Raw genomic sequence first — 21,030 nt, 5'->3', positions numbered from 1 at the left:
TTTTCTTAAGTGTAGCCTGCTGGCCGCTGCTATCGTTGCGGTTAACAATAAGGGGTCGGAGTGACGCAACTGTTCTGTTAAGACTGTGGAGTAACGTTATGGAGCAGGAGAATGAACCTGCTTTCTCTTTGAGTATGCGCATACTCTTTAAGAAAAGCCTACTTTACAGTACAAACACTATGAAAGAAACAAGTGTACCGTAATGGTCATATTTTGCTGTGAAAGTATATTCTTTTCAATATTTCTCACTTAAGCGCCATTCAAAAACAAGATTGGTGCTGTTTCGCACAACTGCTACATAGCTCAATGCGATTTCTGCAGTTAGTTCTACGAACCTGGGCTACTTTCTTTTTTTTTTTTTCTTGTTCTGTTCTTTTTAGTACCGGTAAATGACGGCATGAAGTATGGGAGGAAGTGCTTATTTCTCCGCAGTGCTTATTTTTCCATTGAAATTTTACCACTGAAGTCCCACGAAATATTTGATTCTATCAAACAAGAAGGTTGTATCTAAATTTAATAAGAATAATAAATTAAATTAGAAGTTAGTATCCTAACCAAAATCTCAAAAAGCTCAAAATAACTGTCAATATTAACATAGCGATGCATTTCGCGCTGGTAAAGCCGTTGCTATGTATACAAACTGTAAACAAATGAGTCACAGCATATTTTTTTTGCTAGACAGAAGGAACCATGTGACAAACAGCAAAAATATTCAATGACTTGATAAACAAATATACCCCCCCAGAAAATGTTATCCACCGTTTCACCTTTCTGGAATATTGTGTTAATAATGCTTAATGGAATTGTGTTTTGGACTGTGGTAAGCCCCGAAATGTTTGCAATTATCTATACATGCGTTCTGTTATTGCAGCACCTGCATTATAATTGTTTACATTGCAGCTCTGTTTGGTTCTTAAAGAAAGATGGACTTTGATTGCAAGTATACGACACCTGCGAAGAGCGGTGAGTAATTATGTAATACCAAACTTTCTTATTACAGTTTCTTTGTATATACCCACACGATATTGTTGAACATTGAAAGCATAAACAAATTTTCTTCGTTTTAGATCTTCCGCGTGAAATCGTTGATGGAGAGAATGGAAGATGAACTAGATGACTGCATTGAAGAGGTTGGCAACTAAGTTTATCTATAAATTAGATGAGACGTGGAGAAAATTTTATGTTCATGTTGTATTTGACAGTCGACCAGAAAGTGAGAATGCATATGTTCTGCACCATTGGGTTCCTTAATTGGACAAAAACGGAAATTGTCGATGAAATGCTTTCTGCAATTGAGACAGCAGCACTATATTTTACACGTCCTGTGGTAACGTCTGATTTACACTTGTGACGTGATGAAGCATCGCGCCTATATCGCCCAACCTGGAGGAGGAATATTCGATGCTAATCGTTGTTTTCGATCAGTGACGTACATTGCAAATAACTTGGTGACTAAAACGTGATACCTGTGGCGATTTTTCCATTCAGACCATGTAATTTTTGGTAAAAGTTATTTTTTGGACCATCCTTGCATTTTTCAGTATGGCCCCACTACTGGTCAGTTTGTTGCCGCAGTCAGATTTTCTGCTTTCACGTCTGTAGGAATCGCCAACTCACAACCATGTTGCCACCTTTCGACTTAAGCTGGACCTTGAGCTGCACTGCAGATCAGTCTGTCACCACAACCAAGACGGGGGTATCCAATAACATGCACTTTGCTATCATGAGCGTTGTCTTTGACAACACTCAGCGGAATGGTCATCTTCCAAGTCAACTAAAGACTTTAGGCTAAGCTACAACTCAGTGTCACCGCAGCCTGGTGTTTTACTTACACATTTGTCGGTTTCACCAAATAACAACTAAACTGTGAAAACATGTGCCGAAAGGAGACATCACAGTAACCAGTAACATTATGTCACTGTTCAGAGCCAACAACTATTATTGAATATCCCTGAACCCCCAATCTATTTGAAAACCATGCTGCTGCTATGCTTTGTTATTCTGTTTAAGTGGCCGTCTATTAGGTTTCTCCTTTTATTGTCATTAATGAGGTAAATTAACATACGGGGGCTGTCTGTTTTTTCCCCTTTAATGTTAGGATGTTTTCTCTCACTGTCTCCAAAGTGAGTGTCGGATGTAAGCAGCAATTAGATTAGATTTACTTTCATTCCAATTGATCCGTAGTGAGGAGGTCCTCCAGGATGTGGAACATGTCAGAAAAACAACAATACATGACAAATATTTAAACTAAAACAAATAAGCTAATGTACCATTCCACAGGTCCCAAGTGGAATGATCGTCATTTTTTAATGAACACTAAGAGTCATTTTACAAATACTATTGCACTGAATTTAAAATAAAAAAGTTTTATATTTATTTATAAGGTAAGAAACATGTAATACAACTACTGTAATACTTATTTACAATGAACACATTACTGCACTGAAATGGTGCAGAAGTTAGATTATACTTACACACACACACACACACACACACACACAAATTTTCAGTGAACACATTACTGCACTGAAATTGTGCAGAAGTTATGTTGTACTTATATACAAGTCAGTTGGTTTTCCTCAGAAATTCATCAATGGAGTAGAAGGAGTTGGCCACCAATAAATCCTTTAGGCTTCTCTTAAACTGAATTTCATTGGTTGTTAAGCTTTTTATGGCTGCTGGCAAGTTATTGAAAATGTGTGTTCCTGAATAATGCACACTTTTTTGTACAAGACTAAGTGACTTTAAATCCTTGTGAAGATTATTCTTATTTCTAGTATTGATTCCATGAATTGAGCTGTTGGTTTGAAAAAGTGATATATTTTTAATGACAAATTTCATTAAGGAATAAATATATTGGGAAGCTGTAGTTAGTATCCCTAGTTCCCTAAACAGGCTTCTGCAGGATGTTCTTGAGTTCACACCACATATAATTCTTACTGCACGTTTTTGTGCCCGGAAAACTTTAGCTTGGCTTGATGAATTACCCCAGAAAATAATCCCATATGACATTATGGAATGAAAGTAAGCATAGTATGCCAGCTTTTTCATTTTTATATCCCCTATGTCTGACAAAATTCGCATTGCAAACAGAGATTTGTTAAGACGCTTCAGCAGTTCTGTGGTGTGCTCCTCCCAGTTGAATTTATTATCAAGCTGTAATCCCAAGAATTTAACACCGTCCACTTCTTCTATCTTCTTGTCATCATATGTTAGACATATACTCTTGGGACACCCCTTACAAGTTCTGAACTGCATGTAGTGTGTTTTTTCAAAGTCAATAACAAATTAAACAAGTGAATTAAAGGTAGCAGCCATATTGCTGCTTTGAAGTACAAGTAGAGGAAGGACCTTGACAGATCATGTGCACCTGCGTGTGTAACTGCAGCAATGTGACACGGATTTATACATTTGCCAAAACTAAACACCATATCATCACAGTCCTACATTAAATGTAACATGCGGTGTACCAAATGCTCTTTGAACATGATGGTGGTGCTCGATGTCACCTGACTAGGTTTCAGTGTCAAATGTATTCTTCTAGAAGCAGCAGTGTACTGCTACACCGTGTTGGACCAGTATTGAACATGCACAGGCAGGGAAGGGGCGTACTGATGCTAATAGTAACTACTTGGAGACAATGAACTGTATAAATTGATAGATTGCTATAGCCAGTGGCATTGAGAAAAGCTGAAATTACTAAAACTGAATAAAGTGTCAGGGTGCAATGTAGTCCCAGTCCAATTCTACAGAATTTGCAACTGTGTTATCCTCTCTGTTATACATGTAAGTCCCACAAACAAAGAACTGTTCCCTGTGGTTGGAAGAAGGGCGTCACACTAGCCCAGAATGGTATTGGCAGAAGTGACACAGAAAACTGTCGTCAAGTATTATTAACACTCATCTGTTGTAAAACCTTAGAAAATATCCTGAGCTCAAATGTCATTAGGTACTGATATCTGAAACAGAATAACCTCCTCGATGCCAGCTGGTATGGATTCCAAAACCACTGGTCGTGCGAAACTCAACTCATGTTTTGTACTCGCAGACACCCTTAATGTCATTAATCATTGGAGAAGGTGGATTCCGCATTTATTTCAAAAAACATTTGACTCAGTACCACATTGACATTTATCAACAAAATTTGTCACTGGGTTGATGCTGCCTTGGTAGGGAAGAAGTAGCATGTAATCTTGGACAGAGAGTCATTGATAGATGAAGAACAAACCTCAGGCATGCTTCAGGGAAGCGTACAGGCAACATTGCTGTTAATGTTGTATATTTCTGATCTGGCAGACAATATTAACTCAGACTTTTTAATATGATTCATTTATGAAGTATTTTGTAAAAACAATGCTGCACAAATATTCACGTAGATCTTGATAAGATTTTAACGTGGTGCAAACATTGCAACTTAATTTAAATGTTAAGAATCTAAAAATTTTGCACTTCACAGAATGCAAAAACATAGTACATTATGACTGCAGTATCAGTGGGTCCTAGCTGGTATCAATCAACCTGTACAATTATCAGGATGTAATAATCTTTAAGGATTTGAAATGGAATGGTTAAATAGGCCCAGCTGCAAGTAAGGGAGGTTATAGACTTCGATTCAGTAGGAAGATGCTTGAAAAATGGAATAAGTCTGCATAGGAGATTACTTAAATACATGTGTGTGGTCCTTTCTAGTGTATTGCTCCAGTTTGTAGGACCCATGCCCAAACAGGACTAACAGGGTACATTGAATGTATACAGAGAACAGCAGAATAAATGGTCACAGCTTTTTTAACTCGCAGGAGGGTGTCAACAGAGACACTAAAGAACTTGAATTGGCAGACACTAAAGAGGGTCACCTATTATCCCGTGAAAGCCTACTTACAGAGTTTAAAGAACCAGTATTAAGTGAGGAATCTAAGGTGTATATACTGCAACCTCTCACCTACCATTCCTGTAGGGACTGTGAAAATGGGATTAGACTAATTACAGCACAAATACAGGCATTTAATGTGCTATTCTACCTATGCTCCACATACAAATGTAAGGGAAAGAAATCTTAATATATGGTACAATGGGATGTACTGCCTGCCACACACTTGCAGTAGTTTTCGGAGTGCTGATCCCTCAATTTAGGTTGATACCTGACTAGTCATTGTTTTGAGATTTTTATAAACAACCTCCTTGTGAAAAGGCATTCTGCAGCTGCTTACATATTACTTACTAGCTATAATTGTGCAGCATAAAAGATTAATTAAAGTGTGTACTGAGATGTGTAAGGGTCCACTTCTGTCACTCAGTGTATATTTATGGTTTGAAAGGAATATTTGATAGCATTAAGACAGTAAAAGTTCTCATCTGGTATCCTCCTCTTTCTGAGATGTAGGATGCATGTGCAGTTTAAAAAACAAATCTGCAGGCACTCATTCCCAGTTTTTACGAGTATCCTTTACTGCTGGCTGGGTTAAGAAATTACTGAATCCTGCATAAATAATAATAATCACTGTTGACCAAAAATGATCACGTAGTTAAGGCGTGCTGCTGTGAAAGACAGAGGACACATGATCATGAAGTAATTTTATTGGTTGTCTTGTATCATTTTCAGACAAGGTACAGTTGGATGCGGAACAAGTCATTTGTGAAATGATTTTATGGATATTTTACACCTGCATAATACACAACAGTTTACATTTTCTGCAAACCACTACGAAGTACATCGCAGAGGGTACACCCCAATGTACCAGTTATTAAGGTTTCAGTAAAATTTTACTTATGGTAGCCGCCCACAGTGTTCTGATGTTGGCAACAACCAGCCATGAGGTAAATAATTAATGCTGTTCCTGCTGTATGGTTGTCAAGTTCTCAGTAAATCAATTATCTTCGTAAAGTGAACATTTCGTAATAAAATGTTTGTGTTAGTATGAATGTCATGTAATTCTGAGTATTCAACCATCATTGCCAGGACACTATGCCACCTCTGCTGCCATAAGTAAAATTTAGTTCTAGAGTTTCTTCCCATTCCATTCACATAGGGAGCACAGGAACAATGTATGTTTGAATGTCTCTGTGCATGCTGTAAGTATTCTAATCTTATCCTCACGGTCCCTATGTATATATCCTAGAGTCATCATTTAATGCTGGTTCTCGAAATTTTTTTAAGAGACTTTCTCAGGATAGTTTACATGTAGCTTCAAGAGTGTTCCTGTTCAGTTCCTTCAGTATCTCTGTGAGATTCTCCCACAGATGAAACAAACCTGTGACCATTCACACTGTCCTTCCCTGTATATGTTTAGTATCCCCTGTTAGCCCTGTTTGGTACAGGTTCCACACACTCGAGCAATATTCTTTAACCAGTTGTACGAGTGATTTGTACTCAATCTCCTTTGTGGGCTGATTACATTTCCTCAGTATTCTACTAATTAACTGAAGTACATGTCAGACAATTGGCTTTAAGTTTTTATGTACACACAAGTTCTTATCCACATTCGTTTATTTTAATAAGTGTCAGGGCACCGATAACCTCGCTGTTGGGTGCCCATTAGATCCCAACACACACACACAAGTTCCCAAGGGATTAGTAGCTCCTTTGTCAATAAATACTAAATTTATTTAGTATTTTCTTCATTTCATAGTTATTGCATAGCTTGTGTCTGGAACATTCTTAAGGTTACAGAGAATATTATACAGTTTATAGAGTCCTTTTCTATCTGTAAGTGTTGCTTGCTGAGGATTTTCTGTATACTGTAGAAGCTGTAGTCAGTAAATGTCTTCAATCTGACTTTGAAAGTTGGCAAAGTATTTTAATGTTATTGTAAATTATTTTTCCATAATGTAACATTTCTTTCTGACAGAGGCTAGAATTTACTTGTTAAATGTGATTTTTTTTTGTGTGTGTGATCATGGAGGTCTTAATATCAGAGAAACCAACACAGATTTTAGTAGCATATTTCTTAATGAATGTAACTGCCTCAAATATATATGCATTGCATCCAAAAAAGCATCACCCTAGATGTTGTATTGCCTCAAGGACTCGCATTAGGTAATAAGTAAAGCTCAATTTCTTTTAGGCATCTACAATTATCCTGTAGCCAGATTCCTAGACTTTAGTGTTATTTATGAATTGAATAGCTCTGTCATATTGCTGTTTATTAATATCCCGTTCATCCATATTTGTTAAATTGTGGAAGTGTAGTGCTACTGTTTTGTTTTCATTAATGATCAGTTTATTTTTGTTGAACCATTTCCAGATACTGGTTAAAGTTTCTGTTATATACCTCTCAAGTATTTCAACACTCTTTCCACTGAATAAGTCACTTGTGTCACTTGCAATAATATTTCTTTGATTTCAGATCATTTATATACATCAAGAATAAAATATACAATAGGAAAAACAGGTATGACATGACCCTTTTGTTGGATGTGCTTCTGATACCTATTATTGTGAAACTTGTAAATTAATTTCTTGCAGTCAGTCATATAAAAGCCGTGGACAAGTCGAGGCATATACTGGTGATATGTCCCTCATTGCCTAACCTGTTGAGCACTAAACTTAATATTTCATAAACAGCTTTGTCAGTTGATCGGCTTTTCCTGAAACTTTGTTGTTCTGTGGAAAGGAGTTGATGTTTATACCGGAGATCTGAAAGGTCCTTTCGGAAAGTTCTAATTGATAGAGAACTCTTGCACAGATTGGAGAGGTTTAGTAATTAAGGTCACCACAATTCCTGATGGTACAGTTTGTCATACCATCTACGATGTAGAAAATTTGGACTTTAAAGTTTTAATTGTTATTAAGATCTCTTCCTCATTTCTTGGAAGAAGAGAGAAGCGGGGTGGTTGTCTGAGGTTTCATGCACTATATCCTGTTAGTCCTGCAATTCGAATCCACTGACCAGCTTTTCACTTATGTTTGAGAAGTGTTTGTTGAATGTGTCTGCAATTTCCTCTGGGTTACTTATTTTTTTATACTGTTTGATCTACTGCAAATTGTGATTTTATGGGCTGTCACTGTCTTTTTGCTGTTTTACTAGTTTTCACGTAGCTTTCATCATCTTGTTAGTGGTTCTGATGTAATTATCATTTAGCATTTTCTTTGTGTCTTTTATAACTTTCTTAAATAACATTTTGTACATTTCAGCATATGGGTGGAATTCATCATTTATATTGCGAGTTTTTGAGATTTCATAATCTTTTTTTTCCTTTGATATTTCTCAATGCCAGTGGCGAGCCACAAGGGAATTCTGGCTTGACTGCTAAGTTTTTGTTTCTTGATTAGGACTGATGTGGGTACTTGACTATACTGTACTTAACAGATTGAATGTTTCATTGTACCTGATTTATTCTGAGCATGGCTAATATACACTACCTGGCTAAAAAAGTGAAGCACACAGAAGACAAAGTCAGATGTCACTGTAACTTTGTAAAAGTACTCCCCATCAGCAGATGTGTAAATGATTAGAATTGAAATTCTCTGTGACAGGTAGAATTGCTACCAGAGTGCATTAGTGTTGTATGTGTTTAGTAGGCCTAGTAGAGTACATGGACAATGCCAGACGTTGAGTGAATTTGAAGAACATGCAGATACTGCATACTTGTGTCAGGCAGAGTTATCAGCACTTGGCTGAGTTTGAAATGAGCCTCATTGTGCATGTACATTTGGCCAGCTGATTGACTTGTGCCATATATAGATTTGTGTGGCATTTGGATGTGCCAGTGGCCCGATGTTGGTTGCCCATCATAAGGGACGATTGCCGTGTTGTGCACGAAACACATCGTAACTCCTCCACATGTCAGTCACCATCTGAGAATAAGTAATGTACTCACTGTAACATCCTTTGTCATCCTGCACCATTGGACAGAGACTAGCAGTAACTGAACTTGGATATTATCATCATATGCTGCTGCTAACACAGATGGCTGCGTTCAGAATGGTGTTATGATTGTGAAGCATGGAGTGCTGGCACATAATGTTGCACATTCTGTTCAGCTATAAATTCTGGTTGTGTGCTTCCCCAACAAGTATTGCAGGGACCTCAGGAGATGTCCCATACTTCCAATGTCTTGGAGAGAGACAGCAGTGTTACTCTTGGTGTCACGGTGTGGGGAGCCATTGGGTATGACTTCAGGTCATGGCTGGTAGTGATTGAGGGAATTCTGATGACAAAGCAGTACATTATGGACACCCCGCAGCTTCATGTGTTACCTTGTGTGCCACAGGACTGTGATGCCATTTTTCAACACGACAGTGCCTGTCCACCCATGAGACTTGTCTCTATGAAGTGTCTGCTTAATGTTGAGGTACCCTCGTTGCCAGCAAGATCCCCAGACCTGCCCCTGATAGAAAACATGTGGGACCAGCTCAGACTCTACTCTGTCCCAGTGCTGCTGTTCAGTAAATCGAGGACCTGTTACAACATATGTGGGCTAACTCTCCTCTGGAGAGGATAAAATTGCTTCATGAAACGCTTCCCAAATGAACCAGTGCTTGCATTCAGACCAGAGGGGACTTAGTGTTATACTGATAAGTGGGCCCATGATGGTTCTTTCTAAATTTTATTCTGCTTTGTAATCACTGAATTAATGTCACATACAGAGGCGCCAACTTGAAAATATTTTTGGGGGGGGGGGGGGGGGGGAAGAATAATTTTATTAGGTACTACATTTGACAGATAACTTTGCGTTTCCATCTACATGTTCGACACTCCAAACCAGCCCTATTTGCAGATGACACCAGTGTATTGTATTGATTGAAGGCGGAAATAGAAAGGCTCTTAGGCTGTATGCTGAACTCATAAATGAAAAGATTTCAGAGTGGTTTGTGAGGAATAAGCTACTGATTAACTCTATTTTTAATAATAAAAAAAAAAAAAAGAAAAAAACGCCACTATACAATTCCACACATAGCAAAATTAAAAATCCATTAAAACCAAATATTTCTTTGGAAAACCAAAAAATTAAGTGGCACTGAAACAAAATTGCTTTGTTTACTTACAAGACAATCTGAAATGGAATTCCCACATCACATTCTTAAATTCTAAGCTATCTAAAATGACCTATGCAGTGAGAATTATATGGAACAACACAAGTGCTGAAGAAGAGAGGTGTATTATGCACGCATGCTTTCCCTTTTGAGTTATGACATCATATTCTTGGGAAATTCCCCTCACAGCATAACAACTTTCAAGAAACAAAAAAAGATTGTGAGGATAATGAAAAATGCAAACAGCTGAAAATCATGCAAACTATGATTGGCTGGCAACTAGCCTCTACCCCTCGACTCGCTGAACCATCAGTCGCAATGTCATTTCGGTTGAAGTATAGGTCAGTAGTGGTACAAAACAAATACATAAATAAAGTTGAAGAAACATACCTTAATTTTTGATGGCAAATATACTCCTCCTCAGATCATTCCTGCATATGAACTCGTCACATATGGCATCAAGGTCGAGTTTCATCGATTCGTCTCTATGGGTGTTGAGAAGGGTGATGGCATTAAGACAATCCTGCCTCATTATAGAACGAAGATACGTTTTCACCCTCTACAGACAAGATAACGATCGCTCAGCGGTGCAGGACGTTACCGGAATCGTCAGCACTACACGTATGAATTTCACTAGTTCAGGCAGTACGTCAAACAGGTGGTTTTTCTGTTTTAGGTATTTCACTATGTCATCCAACGAAATAATATTCGCAGAATCACTGCTTTGGATAATCTCGTGAAACATGCTTCGGTGGAGAAGTAATCGTTCTTTGTCTGTATCTGATTCGTAGAAAGATAAAATATCGAGTGAGTGTTTGTTATCACCAAGAAGAAATTGTTCAATTGGATTTACAAACATGAATTATTGAGTTTCGAACCGTGATTCCAAGAAGGTGATGGATGTATACATCGTTTCATAATACAATCTTCTATGTTTGTCACATACTTCAGTGAATGTTTCTATAGATGAATTGCTGGAGTCATCATATTTCTTAGGGACTTTTCTTCTACGGGGTAATTTTGGGGAATCAACATCTGTATCTTGACATTTTGAAGTTATTTCACCCCAGAATGATTCAAAATTGTTTCTCATACATTTAATAGAAGTTACAAGAGTGGAAATCAAGTTATTGACCTCCTCTAAGTGTAGGGATTTCCTCTGTAGTACTATGTTTATGGTATCAATGTGACCAAACAGTTTTACCAAAACTGAAAAGAAATCATATGTCTGCATATGATTCAAAAAGCCGTTTGCTTTGGCCCCAGTGTCTGAATTGTTATTTCTTGGAACATTTAGAAAAAATTCCTAAAGTTCTGTATAGTTGGAGAAAACTGAAGACATTGCCAAGCATCTTACGGCCCACCTTGTAGAACAGAGTGGTTTTAAATTTGTAGAGGCATCTGCCTTCAGGTGAGCAAAAAGATCTAATCTTTTAGGTGAATCTCCCACAAAATGTATTAAGTCCTTCATAACATTTCGACATTGTGGAACTGCTTTCACAGTGTCTTGTAGTGTTAGATTTAAACAGTGTGCAAGGCAGTGCACAAACATAGCTCTCTTATCCATTTCCATAATCTTTGCCTGAACACCATTATATAATCCGGCCATGTTAGCTGAACCGTCAAAGCATTGGCCCCTACAATTAGATGTAGGCAAATCAAATCGTCTTAAAATGTCGATAATAATATCAAACAAAGCCTTAGCTGTGGTACTTTGTATTGAGTATAGCCCATAAAAATATTCTTCTATCTCTAGCAAAGCATCAACAAATCTTATATAGATACTAAATTGCTCGTTGGCCGTTGTTTTGTCTGCTATTATTGCAAAGTACTCTGCACTCTTGATATCCTCCAATAATCTTCTAAGAAGTGTATGACTTAAAATGGGCAAAATTGCGTTTTGCACATCATGGGATGTCCATTTGTAAGTTTTGTGTTGTAGCCATATTAAAAGTAGTTGGTTATCTCCACATCGAAGGGGTAATAAGTTGTCAAAGTTTTTTGTTTCATCAGTATGCCAACGTATTGCAAGCCCCTGCACTGGTAAATAATGGAGGGAAGATACGATTTTTAGTAAACAAGCCTGGTTTTCTTTCATTTGTGTCAGTTTTTCTTTGGAAATCTGGCTAAATACATTGACATTCAATATTAAGGATTTGAATTTCAGTACAGCTTGTCTGTGGCAGCCTGATGCTTCGTGCGCTTTCAACTTTTCTACTCCTTTCTTCCAGTTCAAAAAACCAGTTTCCATGAAAGTTTTTTCCATTTTGTGAGAAAACTGAAAACGATTTTCTTCAAACATATGTCTGCAAATTTTGCAAAAAATAACATATTTTACCTTATTGTAGTCGATCCATGCAAATTGCTGTTTCCAAGAGGGCTGATAAGAGTGTTGTTTTTTTCTGGGAACAGTGTTTTTTGTCACTGCCACAGGTCCCTCACTATCTGTGTCTTTGTTGTCACACACAGCACCACTAACACTGGGTCTAGCTTCACCATCGCTAACACTTGCCACATTGTCACATTTCTTCCTAATTATAAACTTGTCCATTTTAAACTGGACAGTAAGAGACGAAAGATTAACAACTGAACCGAGTCACAGTAAGACTAACTGACCACTGGCGATGCCCAGCTCCAGAATACTTACGTTCGCTGCCAACATTAGCTGCGGCCTGCGTATCAGTACTGTGTGCCTAACAAGAAGTATCCATGTAACAATAGTGTTGATTATTGTCAGGGCCGGCTCTAGGGTGGGAGGGGGGGGGGGGGGGGCACCGTGCCATCGCCCAGGGCGGCAGATTTTTGGGGGCAGCAAATCCATCTTGCGTAAATGAAGGAATGTGAGAATAAATTGGAAATACAAATTATTCATAAAATCAAGGGTTTTATTGAAAATTATCTATGGTACAGAAACAGTGTGCTCCGATTTACGAAAGAAACGTTTCCTCCAACAAAAATGGCTTATAATGTATTGCACTGTAAACATATCACTGACTGCTGCTTTGATCTTAAAGACATATTCACAACAAAGAGACAAATGAGTGTGATCTGTGAAAATAAGATGTCATGTATGAAATATATTGTGGGAAAAGTTGAATATGTCAAAAAAGGGGGGGTTGCGGGAGGTGCTGGACATGTCGCGCGGGGCAGCAAAATCCCTGGAGCCGGTGCTGATTTGTGTGGTGTTGTACCTAGTGATTGTCAATAGAATTTACAAAAATGAATGAATAGTCTTTAATGTTACCTAGTCCTTCTAGCGATCGCCATTAAATTCGGTGTCACTATTGCTCATTAGTTTTTTTTACAAGCTGCCAGCAGGCTGCTGTGGGAGGAAGTGGAGCTCGTCCTAGCAGCCAAAGCGCTGCGAGCTCATGGTGAGCTTTCGTTCTCCGCATGCCTCCGTACAGTAAAAGTGTGCGAATAGTACAGATGCAGGGGACAAACCGTGTCACGACAGTTCGTCCTATGCAGAGGTTGGAGGAGTAGCAGAAAGGAATACGCAATAGCTCGTAAAATCGGTATTTTTTCCTACATAATCATTACACTCCATTATGCAAAAATGTATGTGCAAGTTTTAACAAATTTCCCAGTGAAGGATGAGGGGGGGGGGCACAAAGTACCTGCCCCCCCCCCCCTCCCCCGAAGTCGGCCACTGGCCGCATACCCTTTCAACCTTTGAAGTTTCGTTTCATTTCATTTCCTTACCCTCTTTCCTGGTGCTTAATGTTTTTATTGTTTACTGAATGAGCCCCACACATGTTCAGCGGGGCCACATGCAGAATGAATTGGAAGACCAAGGGAGGAACAGCAAATCTCATGCAGATAAGAAGCCTTGGGTACTTCTTGTAACATTAACAGAATAAGCAAGGAAAGCACTGAATGGACATTGTCACTTCATTCTCAACAGTCTGCCACAACTGTCATTGTTGAAAAGATTCAGGACACGAAGCAACCAGGATTGTTCATGATATCCTAGACCAGAGCTGGCCAGAAAGTCTGCACACTTGTGGAGCTGCTGCCTGTGTGCAACTTCCTGGTCACAGTGTACACACTTACCAGGCACACAAACCGGGAACGGAACTGTCTCTATGCACAGATGTCACCCGCTTTGCTTAACTCACCAAATGGGATAAATTGTACCTAGAGCACTCTTGTGCTCTTCTCACAGTGTGCAATGGGATCATGGGAAGGTACATCTTATTCCATCCCCCTATCAAGAAACATCACGGTTCTAAAACAAAACATAAAAACAAATGGTGTGTAATATGCTGGATTGGTTTTATGCCCATGGTACCTAAATACTCTACGAATTACAGTACTCAGGATAGTATTAAATGTAACAACAACTAACAGGTTGTACAAATATTTTACTGTCCTACAAGGTACAAAGCATGTTGTCACAAACATCAATCTGAGTGAACTAACTGCAGATCCAGAGAGGTTAGTTGAGCGGCTCAGGGCAGCGATATTGTTTCAGGCGACTCCACATAGTTATGTCCCCATAGAGGACCTCCACCCCTCCCTTGTAATGTGAAGCATATGGGAGAAAGCTGTGTGCACTGGTGGGATGTTGGTGCGGTGGCACGTTAATCGCTGAAATACCGTAATTGGTGAGTCGCACCAGTGTGTACAGTGTGCAGCCAGTCATCACTGATGGAGTAGGGGCAGCATCCCCAGCGTGTTGATTAGAGGCTGGTGAGGCAGCTGTAGAGGCGGCGTCATCCCCAGCATTGACAGTGGGAGTGGCGTATACGGGGGCAGTGATGATGGGAGCTGTATTGTTCGTGAAGCAAGATGTTAAACCTGCTGTATCAACAAAGGAGGGCAGGGAGACTACACTGGGGCCTGCCTATTTGCAAAACTGGTGGAGATGACTAACAGTGAGTCATGTGGGGTGACATCAATATCGTCCAGCAGTAAGTGACTCACATTGAGTTGTACTTTGAAATGAGTGTTTGTTGGTTGCGGAGGCACTTATGCAGGGCATGCCACCAGGGTGTCACTGTAAGTCCATGCAGGCTTCAGTCTGTTTAAGGACACAGTAGTGGTCTTTCCCGACATGATAATGTCAAATGTACTGGTGTTCCACTTGACTATGTGGTATGGGCCGCTGTTGGGGGAGGGGGGGGGGGGAGGAGGGGTTCAAAGTGGGCTGGACAGGATCTGTGTGCAGCATGACGTGGGAACAGGTGAAAAAATATTGTAAGCTATGTGTGATGGGTAGTTGGTGGCACACGGATGTTGCATATATGCTCATGCACTCGCTGCACTGATTACGGCAGGTAATGGTCCAGTGTAGCTAAGCCGTGGCAGCTTTAATTTTGGTAAGCATGGCGCTCTGCTGGTGCCACTAACTTAGGGCTGTCGCTATCAATCCCGCTTATGTGTCAGAAGATAGGGTCTTTGGTCGAGGCGTATGTTATTGGTTTTGGTGGGCCCTGGTACTGACAGTTTGCTGGAGGGCACGTGGCAGTTAAGTTGCTGCTTTTGGGGGACTCCTGCGGTCCAGTATGGGCCTCGAGAAGCCGTGAGTGATTAAATCAGCTGGATTACGGATTGATAGCAGCAAGTTGCGGGAAGAGCAGTGGATGCCTCGTGCAACCTGGTCAGCAAGTTCTAGGCCAACTCTGCAAGCTTAAATTTTACAACACCTCGAGGGCCACTTGTACTCATTGGAGGCAATAACACACCTGCTTGGAATCCTGGAAGTCACAGCTCCTTCACATTTGGGGTGGAGTTAAGTGTTGTTTTTTATCAGTTCTTGTTATCATAAGGCCACGTGTGTGTTAATGTGGAATTGAACCAGTCACATTAAGGCACCTCTGAGTGATTGTGTGCATGGTCATCAGTCAAGAGTAACTGGTGATGATTTGTTGTTCCAGGCCATATTCCATGCGAGTGTGCGAGCATTCTCTGTTAAAAGAGAAGTTGATGAAATTGAAAGTGTAACATAGCCTGTCTTGAAGGCAAGATACCCTTTTAGAGATGAGTATACCCTAGTAATTGGATTTGCAAACACTGATATTTCACTTTGTTAATTTTCAAGTAATTTAAGGAGTGTTAAGCTTGTAACTTGTATGTTTAGTCACTTCCGGAATAAGTCACTATTGCGTACATCCTAGACATTCTCATCTGTGGCCTTATTTGGACAGATTACTGTTCCCTTCTGATGTGTGTTGGTGGGGTAGTTTCAGCAGCGGATGATTCATTTTAGTTTCCTGGGCCTGGAGCAAAGACTTGTGTTCTTTCTGTTGTGGTGACACTTCTGTCATCGCACAACATCTAGGTTGGCCTGCAATTTGGCACCTGTACCAGCCGCCTTACATTGGCCTGAGTTAAGTAAATTTGATTGCTGGATAACACGGCAGAGCATCACCAATTAATCAGGAACTCTGGATCTATTCAATAGTGTGAATTCAGCAAGCACGTAAGCTTCGAAGTGTGTTCTGCGAGCCCTAAGTTCCTCGTCACTATACCTACTCTTTAACCACTCGTTTAAACCTTGCACAATTATTGCTAGTTCTGGAGCATGTTAAGTTTTAAAGCCTTTTGCTTATGAGTGTGAACAGTCGAGTTTTCCTTTTATCCCCAGTCATTAGCTAACTCCACTGATTGTAAAATTTGCCTGCTTGTTGGCTGTGACATCCTCCTGCTGTATTTGCCAGCTTATCTTGCATTTTTGGGGATTGTGTATTTATTTAAGGATCATTGTCAATATTTATGCTGGTGTGCACCAGCAGGTATTGTGGGGGATTGTATATTTGTTTAAGGGTCATTGTCAATGTTTTTGATGGTGTGTACCAGCTGGGAGTCATATTTAAATTGTATGCCTTCCCAGCTTTTCTTGTATTGTGGGGGATTGTATATTTATTTAATGATCATTGTCAATGTTTCTGGTGGTGTGTACCAGCTGCGAGTCACATTTAAATCGCATGTCTTCCCAGCTTTGCTTGTGTTTTGGGGAATTCTGCATTTCATTGAGGGATTTTATTAAGGCGTATAGATTGTTAAGGGCTTTGTGAAAGCCACAATCAGTGGTATGACTTGTTATCATTTCTGTATTTTGGGTGTTCATTATCTGTTTATTTAAGGTGTTATACATGCTTGGGAATTGTTGGTACATTTAGTTACAGTAATTTGTAATTCATTTTTCCAGTAAAACTCTGTTTGTTGAACCCGCCTGCAGCTACACCTAGTTGGTGATTTGTTTCTTGTATTTGAGAACTGTATATTCATGCTTTCAAGACCTGTTCTTAATGGTATAAATTGCTAAAGTTTGTTATTAATTAATTGATCCTGTTCAGGTTCTTTAAATTACTGTGAGCATTGTTATTCTTTTGACTGGGTTTTTAATTTGTAATCATAATGATTGTTGTTAAGCTGTAAAGTGTATTCCATGAAACAACAAATGAGGAAATATGTGGGTCCACAGGTATCAGTAGCTACACCTTGAGTGACAAATTCTGCAGGGAGGCAGAATGGCTCACCATATAAGTGAGGTGTTCAGACCTTCCTTATGAGCAGTCCTAACTCTGAGAAGCACCCAGGGCATGACATCAGTTCACGACTGCCAGTGGCAGGTTAAAGCTACCTTGAGTGTGCAGTGCCATTGTTCCACTAGGCCATCAGCTGCGGTGGTCAGCAGTCAATAGCACCTGCAAAGTCTTCACACTTCACTGGACAAGGCAGACTCAAATTGTCCGCCTTGGTCAGTCGTTAGTGAGGTAAGACAGCTGAACCTGGCAGTTCAGTTGCAAAAAAAAAGCCTTGGGGACTGTTTCAACTGAAATGTCCGGCAACAGGGCAGTCTCAAGGCAACATGTCATATCGTCAGTCGTGGATAAGATGTACTTTGAACCCTGCAACTCTGGGAGTGGCCCAACTAAATCAGTATGAACGTGTTGAAAATGCCCCTTTGGGATATGGAATTTTGCAAAGGGAGTCTTGAGCATCGTGTCCTACGTTTGCCCTATGTAAAGAATCAGTTTTTTTCTCCTCTCGTTCTTTTCTTTTTGTACACACACACACACACACACACACACACATATATATATATATATATATATATATATATATATATATATATATATATATATATATATATATATATAATGGAAGGAAACATTCCACGTGGGAAAAATTATATATAAAAACAAAGATGAGGTGACTTACCGAACAAAAGCGCTGGCAGGTCGATAGACACACAAACAAACACAAACATACACACAAAATTCAAGCTTTCGCAACAAACTGTTGCCTCATCAGGAAAGAGGGAAGGAGAGGGGAAGACGAAAGGAAGTGGGTTTTAAGGGAGAGGGTAAGGAGTCATTCCAATCCCGGGAGCGGAAAGACTTACCTTAGGGGGAAAAAAGGACAGGTATACACTCGCACACACGCACATATCCATCCACACATACAGACACAAGCAGACATATTTAAAGACAAAGAGTTTGGGCAGAGATGTCAGTCGAGGCAGAAGTGTAGAGGCAAAGAAGTTGTTGAAAGACAGGTGAGGTATGAGTGGCGGCAACTTGAAATTAGCGGAGATTGAGGCCTGGTGGATGACGAGAAGAGAGGATATACTGAAGGGCAAGTTCCCATCTCCGGAGTTCGGATAGGTTGGTGTTGGTGGGAAGTATCCAGATAACCCGGACGGTGTAACACTGTGCCAAGATGTGCTGGCTGTGCACCAAGGCATGTTTAGCCACAGGGTGATCCTCATTACCAACAAACACTGTCTGCCTGTGTCCATTCATGCGAATGGACAGTTTGTTGCTGGTCATTCCCACATAGAATGCATCACAGTGTAGGCAGGTCAGTTGGTAAATCACGTGGGTGCTTTCACACGTGGCTCCGCCTCTGATCGTGTACACCTTCCGGGTTACAGGACTGGAGTAGGTGGTGGTGGGAGGGTGCATGGGACAGGTTTTGCATCGGGGGCGGTTACAAGGATAGGAGCCAGAGGGTAGGGAAGGTGGTTTGGGGATTTCATAGGGATGAACTAACAGGTTACGAAGGTTAGTTGGACGGCGGAAAGACACTCTTGGCGGAGTGGGGAGGATTTCATGAAGGATGGATCTCATTTCAGGGCAGGATTTGAGGAAGTCCGGAATTTTGAGGTTTTGGAGGGAGTGGAGCTGGAAGTGGGAGATTGAGTAGATGGGAGAGACTGGGTTTGTGTGCAATGAGAGGAGGTTGAGGTTTGCTGGAAAGGTTGTGAAGGGTGAGTGAGTTGCCTTTCCGGAGGTGGGATACCAGGAGATTGGATAGTTTTTTGAGGTGGAGGGTGGCATGCTGTTCTAATTTACGGTTGGCCTGTAGGAGGATGCTCTGAACAGCCGGTGTGGATGTGGGAGAGGAAAGATTAAGGACTTTTATTAAGGATAGGAGTTGACGGGTTTGTTCATTGGCTGAGTTGATGTGTAGGTGAAGGATTAGGTGGGTGAGGGCAATGGATTGTTCAGTTTGGAACTGGTATAGGGACTGATGGAAGGAAGGGTTGCAGCCAGAGATGGGAACTTTCAGTGTGAGGCCTTTGGGGGTAACGCCAAATGTCAGACAAGCCTGAGAAAATAAAATATGCGAGCGTAATCTGGCTAGGGCGAAGGCATGTTTGCGGAGGGAATGTAAATAAAACTTAATGGGGTCATTGTGGGGGTGTTGTGAGGGTGACATGGTATTAGAAGGTGGAAAGTGTAACATGAGGTGAAATGAAAATGAAAATAAAAATATATGGGGAGAGATAAAGGTGAACCGGAAAGAAACTGGAGATCTGGAATGAAAAAAGGCGAAAAGGTGTTGGTTACAGCTGGGCTATGTTGGACTTGGGTTGGTAGACAACGATGTGCATAAAGGTTAGGTGGTTGTGTTGCCGCCAAAACACGTTAAAGGACGGAGAAACTCGGGAAAATTTCGAAAAAACTGCGTGTAGTATATTAAAAGGAGTGGTATTGTGGTGGCAGATTATGAAAATGAGGCTAACAATTGTCTGACGAAGAAATAATGGCGTTAAAACCTGTGGGAAGCGGCTAAAAATGATCAGTGATGTGGGAAAAACGGAAATGGAAATAAAGCGAAAGTTATTAGAACTGGCCGAAATGGTTGTTTAAAAGGTGAAAGGAGCTGTTTGTGAACTAGAAACGGTGGATATTATAGCGGCGGTAGTGCTGAAAGCGGGGAAAAAAAAAAAAAAAAAAAAAAAAAAAAAATTGGTTATGGTTCGGAAGTGGGTTACGTATTATTGAGTATATATATATAGGCGGGATAAAATAGTATAGCAGATTACGGTAAAAAGGAGAAGGTGAATAATACAAAGTGAAACTACTGGCAAAAACAGAAAGAGGAAAATAAGACGACAGAAAAGATTTCGAAATGCAACAGTGACAATAACAAACGTAATTGTTGGATTCAAATTAATGATATCAATATAATGGAAATGAGATCCATCCTTCATGAAATCCTCCCCACTCCGCCAAGAGTGTCTTTCCGCCATCCACCTAACCTTCGTAACCTGTTAGTTCATCCCTATGAAATCCCCAAACCACCTTCCCTACCCTCTGGCTCCTATCCTTGTAACCGCCCCCGATGCAAAACCTGTCCCATGCACCCTCCCACCACCACCTACTCCAGTCCTGTAACCCGGAAGGTGTACACGATCAGAGGCCGAGCCACGTGTGAAAGCACCCACGTGATTTACCAACTGACCTGCCTACACTGTGATGCATTCTATGTGGGAATGACCAGCAACAAACTGTCCATTCGCATGAATGGACACAGGCAGACAGTGTTTGTTGGTAATGAGGATCACCCTGTGGCTAAACATTCCTTGGTGCACAGCCAGCACATCTTGGCACAGTGTTACACCGTCCGGGTTATCTGGATACTTCCCACCAACACCAACCTATCCGAACTCCGGAGATGGGAACTTGCCCTTCAGTATATCCTCTCTTCTCGTCATCCGCCAGGCCTCAATCTCCGCTAATTTCAAGTTGCCGCCACTCATACCTCACCTGTCTTTCAACAACTTCTTTGCCTCTACACTTCTGCCTCGACTGACA

At 40.4% G+C, this 21,030-nt stretch overlaps 1 protein-coding gene across 2 annotated transcripts in view; it reads left to right on the top strand.

Annotated features, from left to right (window-relative positions):
- Window positions 1-594: 594 nt before the first annotated feature.
- Window positions 595-21,030, top strand: part of LOC126474894 (uncharacterized) — a 51,811-nt gene continuing 31,375 nt past the window's right edge. For both annotated transcript variants that reach the window (XM_050102387.1, XM_050102388.1), the window contains exons 1-3: window positions 595-820; window positions 901-963; window positions 1,068-1,130. In XM_050102387.1, the coding sequence (XP_049958344.1) occupies window positions 749-820; window positions 901-963; window positions 1,068-1,130 (198 nt within the window). In that variant the 5' untranslated portion in view covers window positions 595-748. The remainder of the gene's footprint in view (window positions 821-900; window positions 964-1,067; window positions 1,131-21,030) is intronic.

The sequence above is a fragment of the Schistocerca serialis genome, chromosome 4 (genome assembly GCF_023864345.2).
Source record: "Schistocerca serialis cubense isolate TAMUIC-IGC-003099 chromosome 4, iqSchSeri2.2, whole genome shotgun sequence".
Taxonomy (NCBI): Eukaryota; Metazoa; Arthropoda; class Insecta; order Orthoptera; family Acrididae; genus Schistocerca; species Schistocerca serialis.
This window is presented reverse-complemented; position numbering and strand designations above follow the sequence as displayed.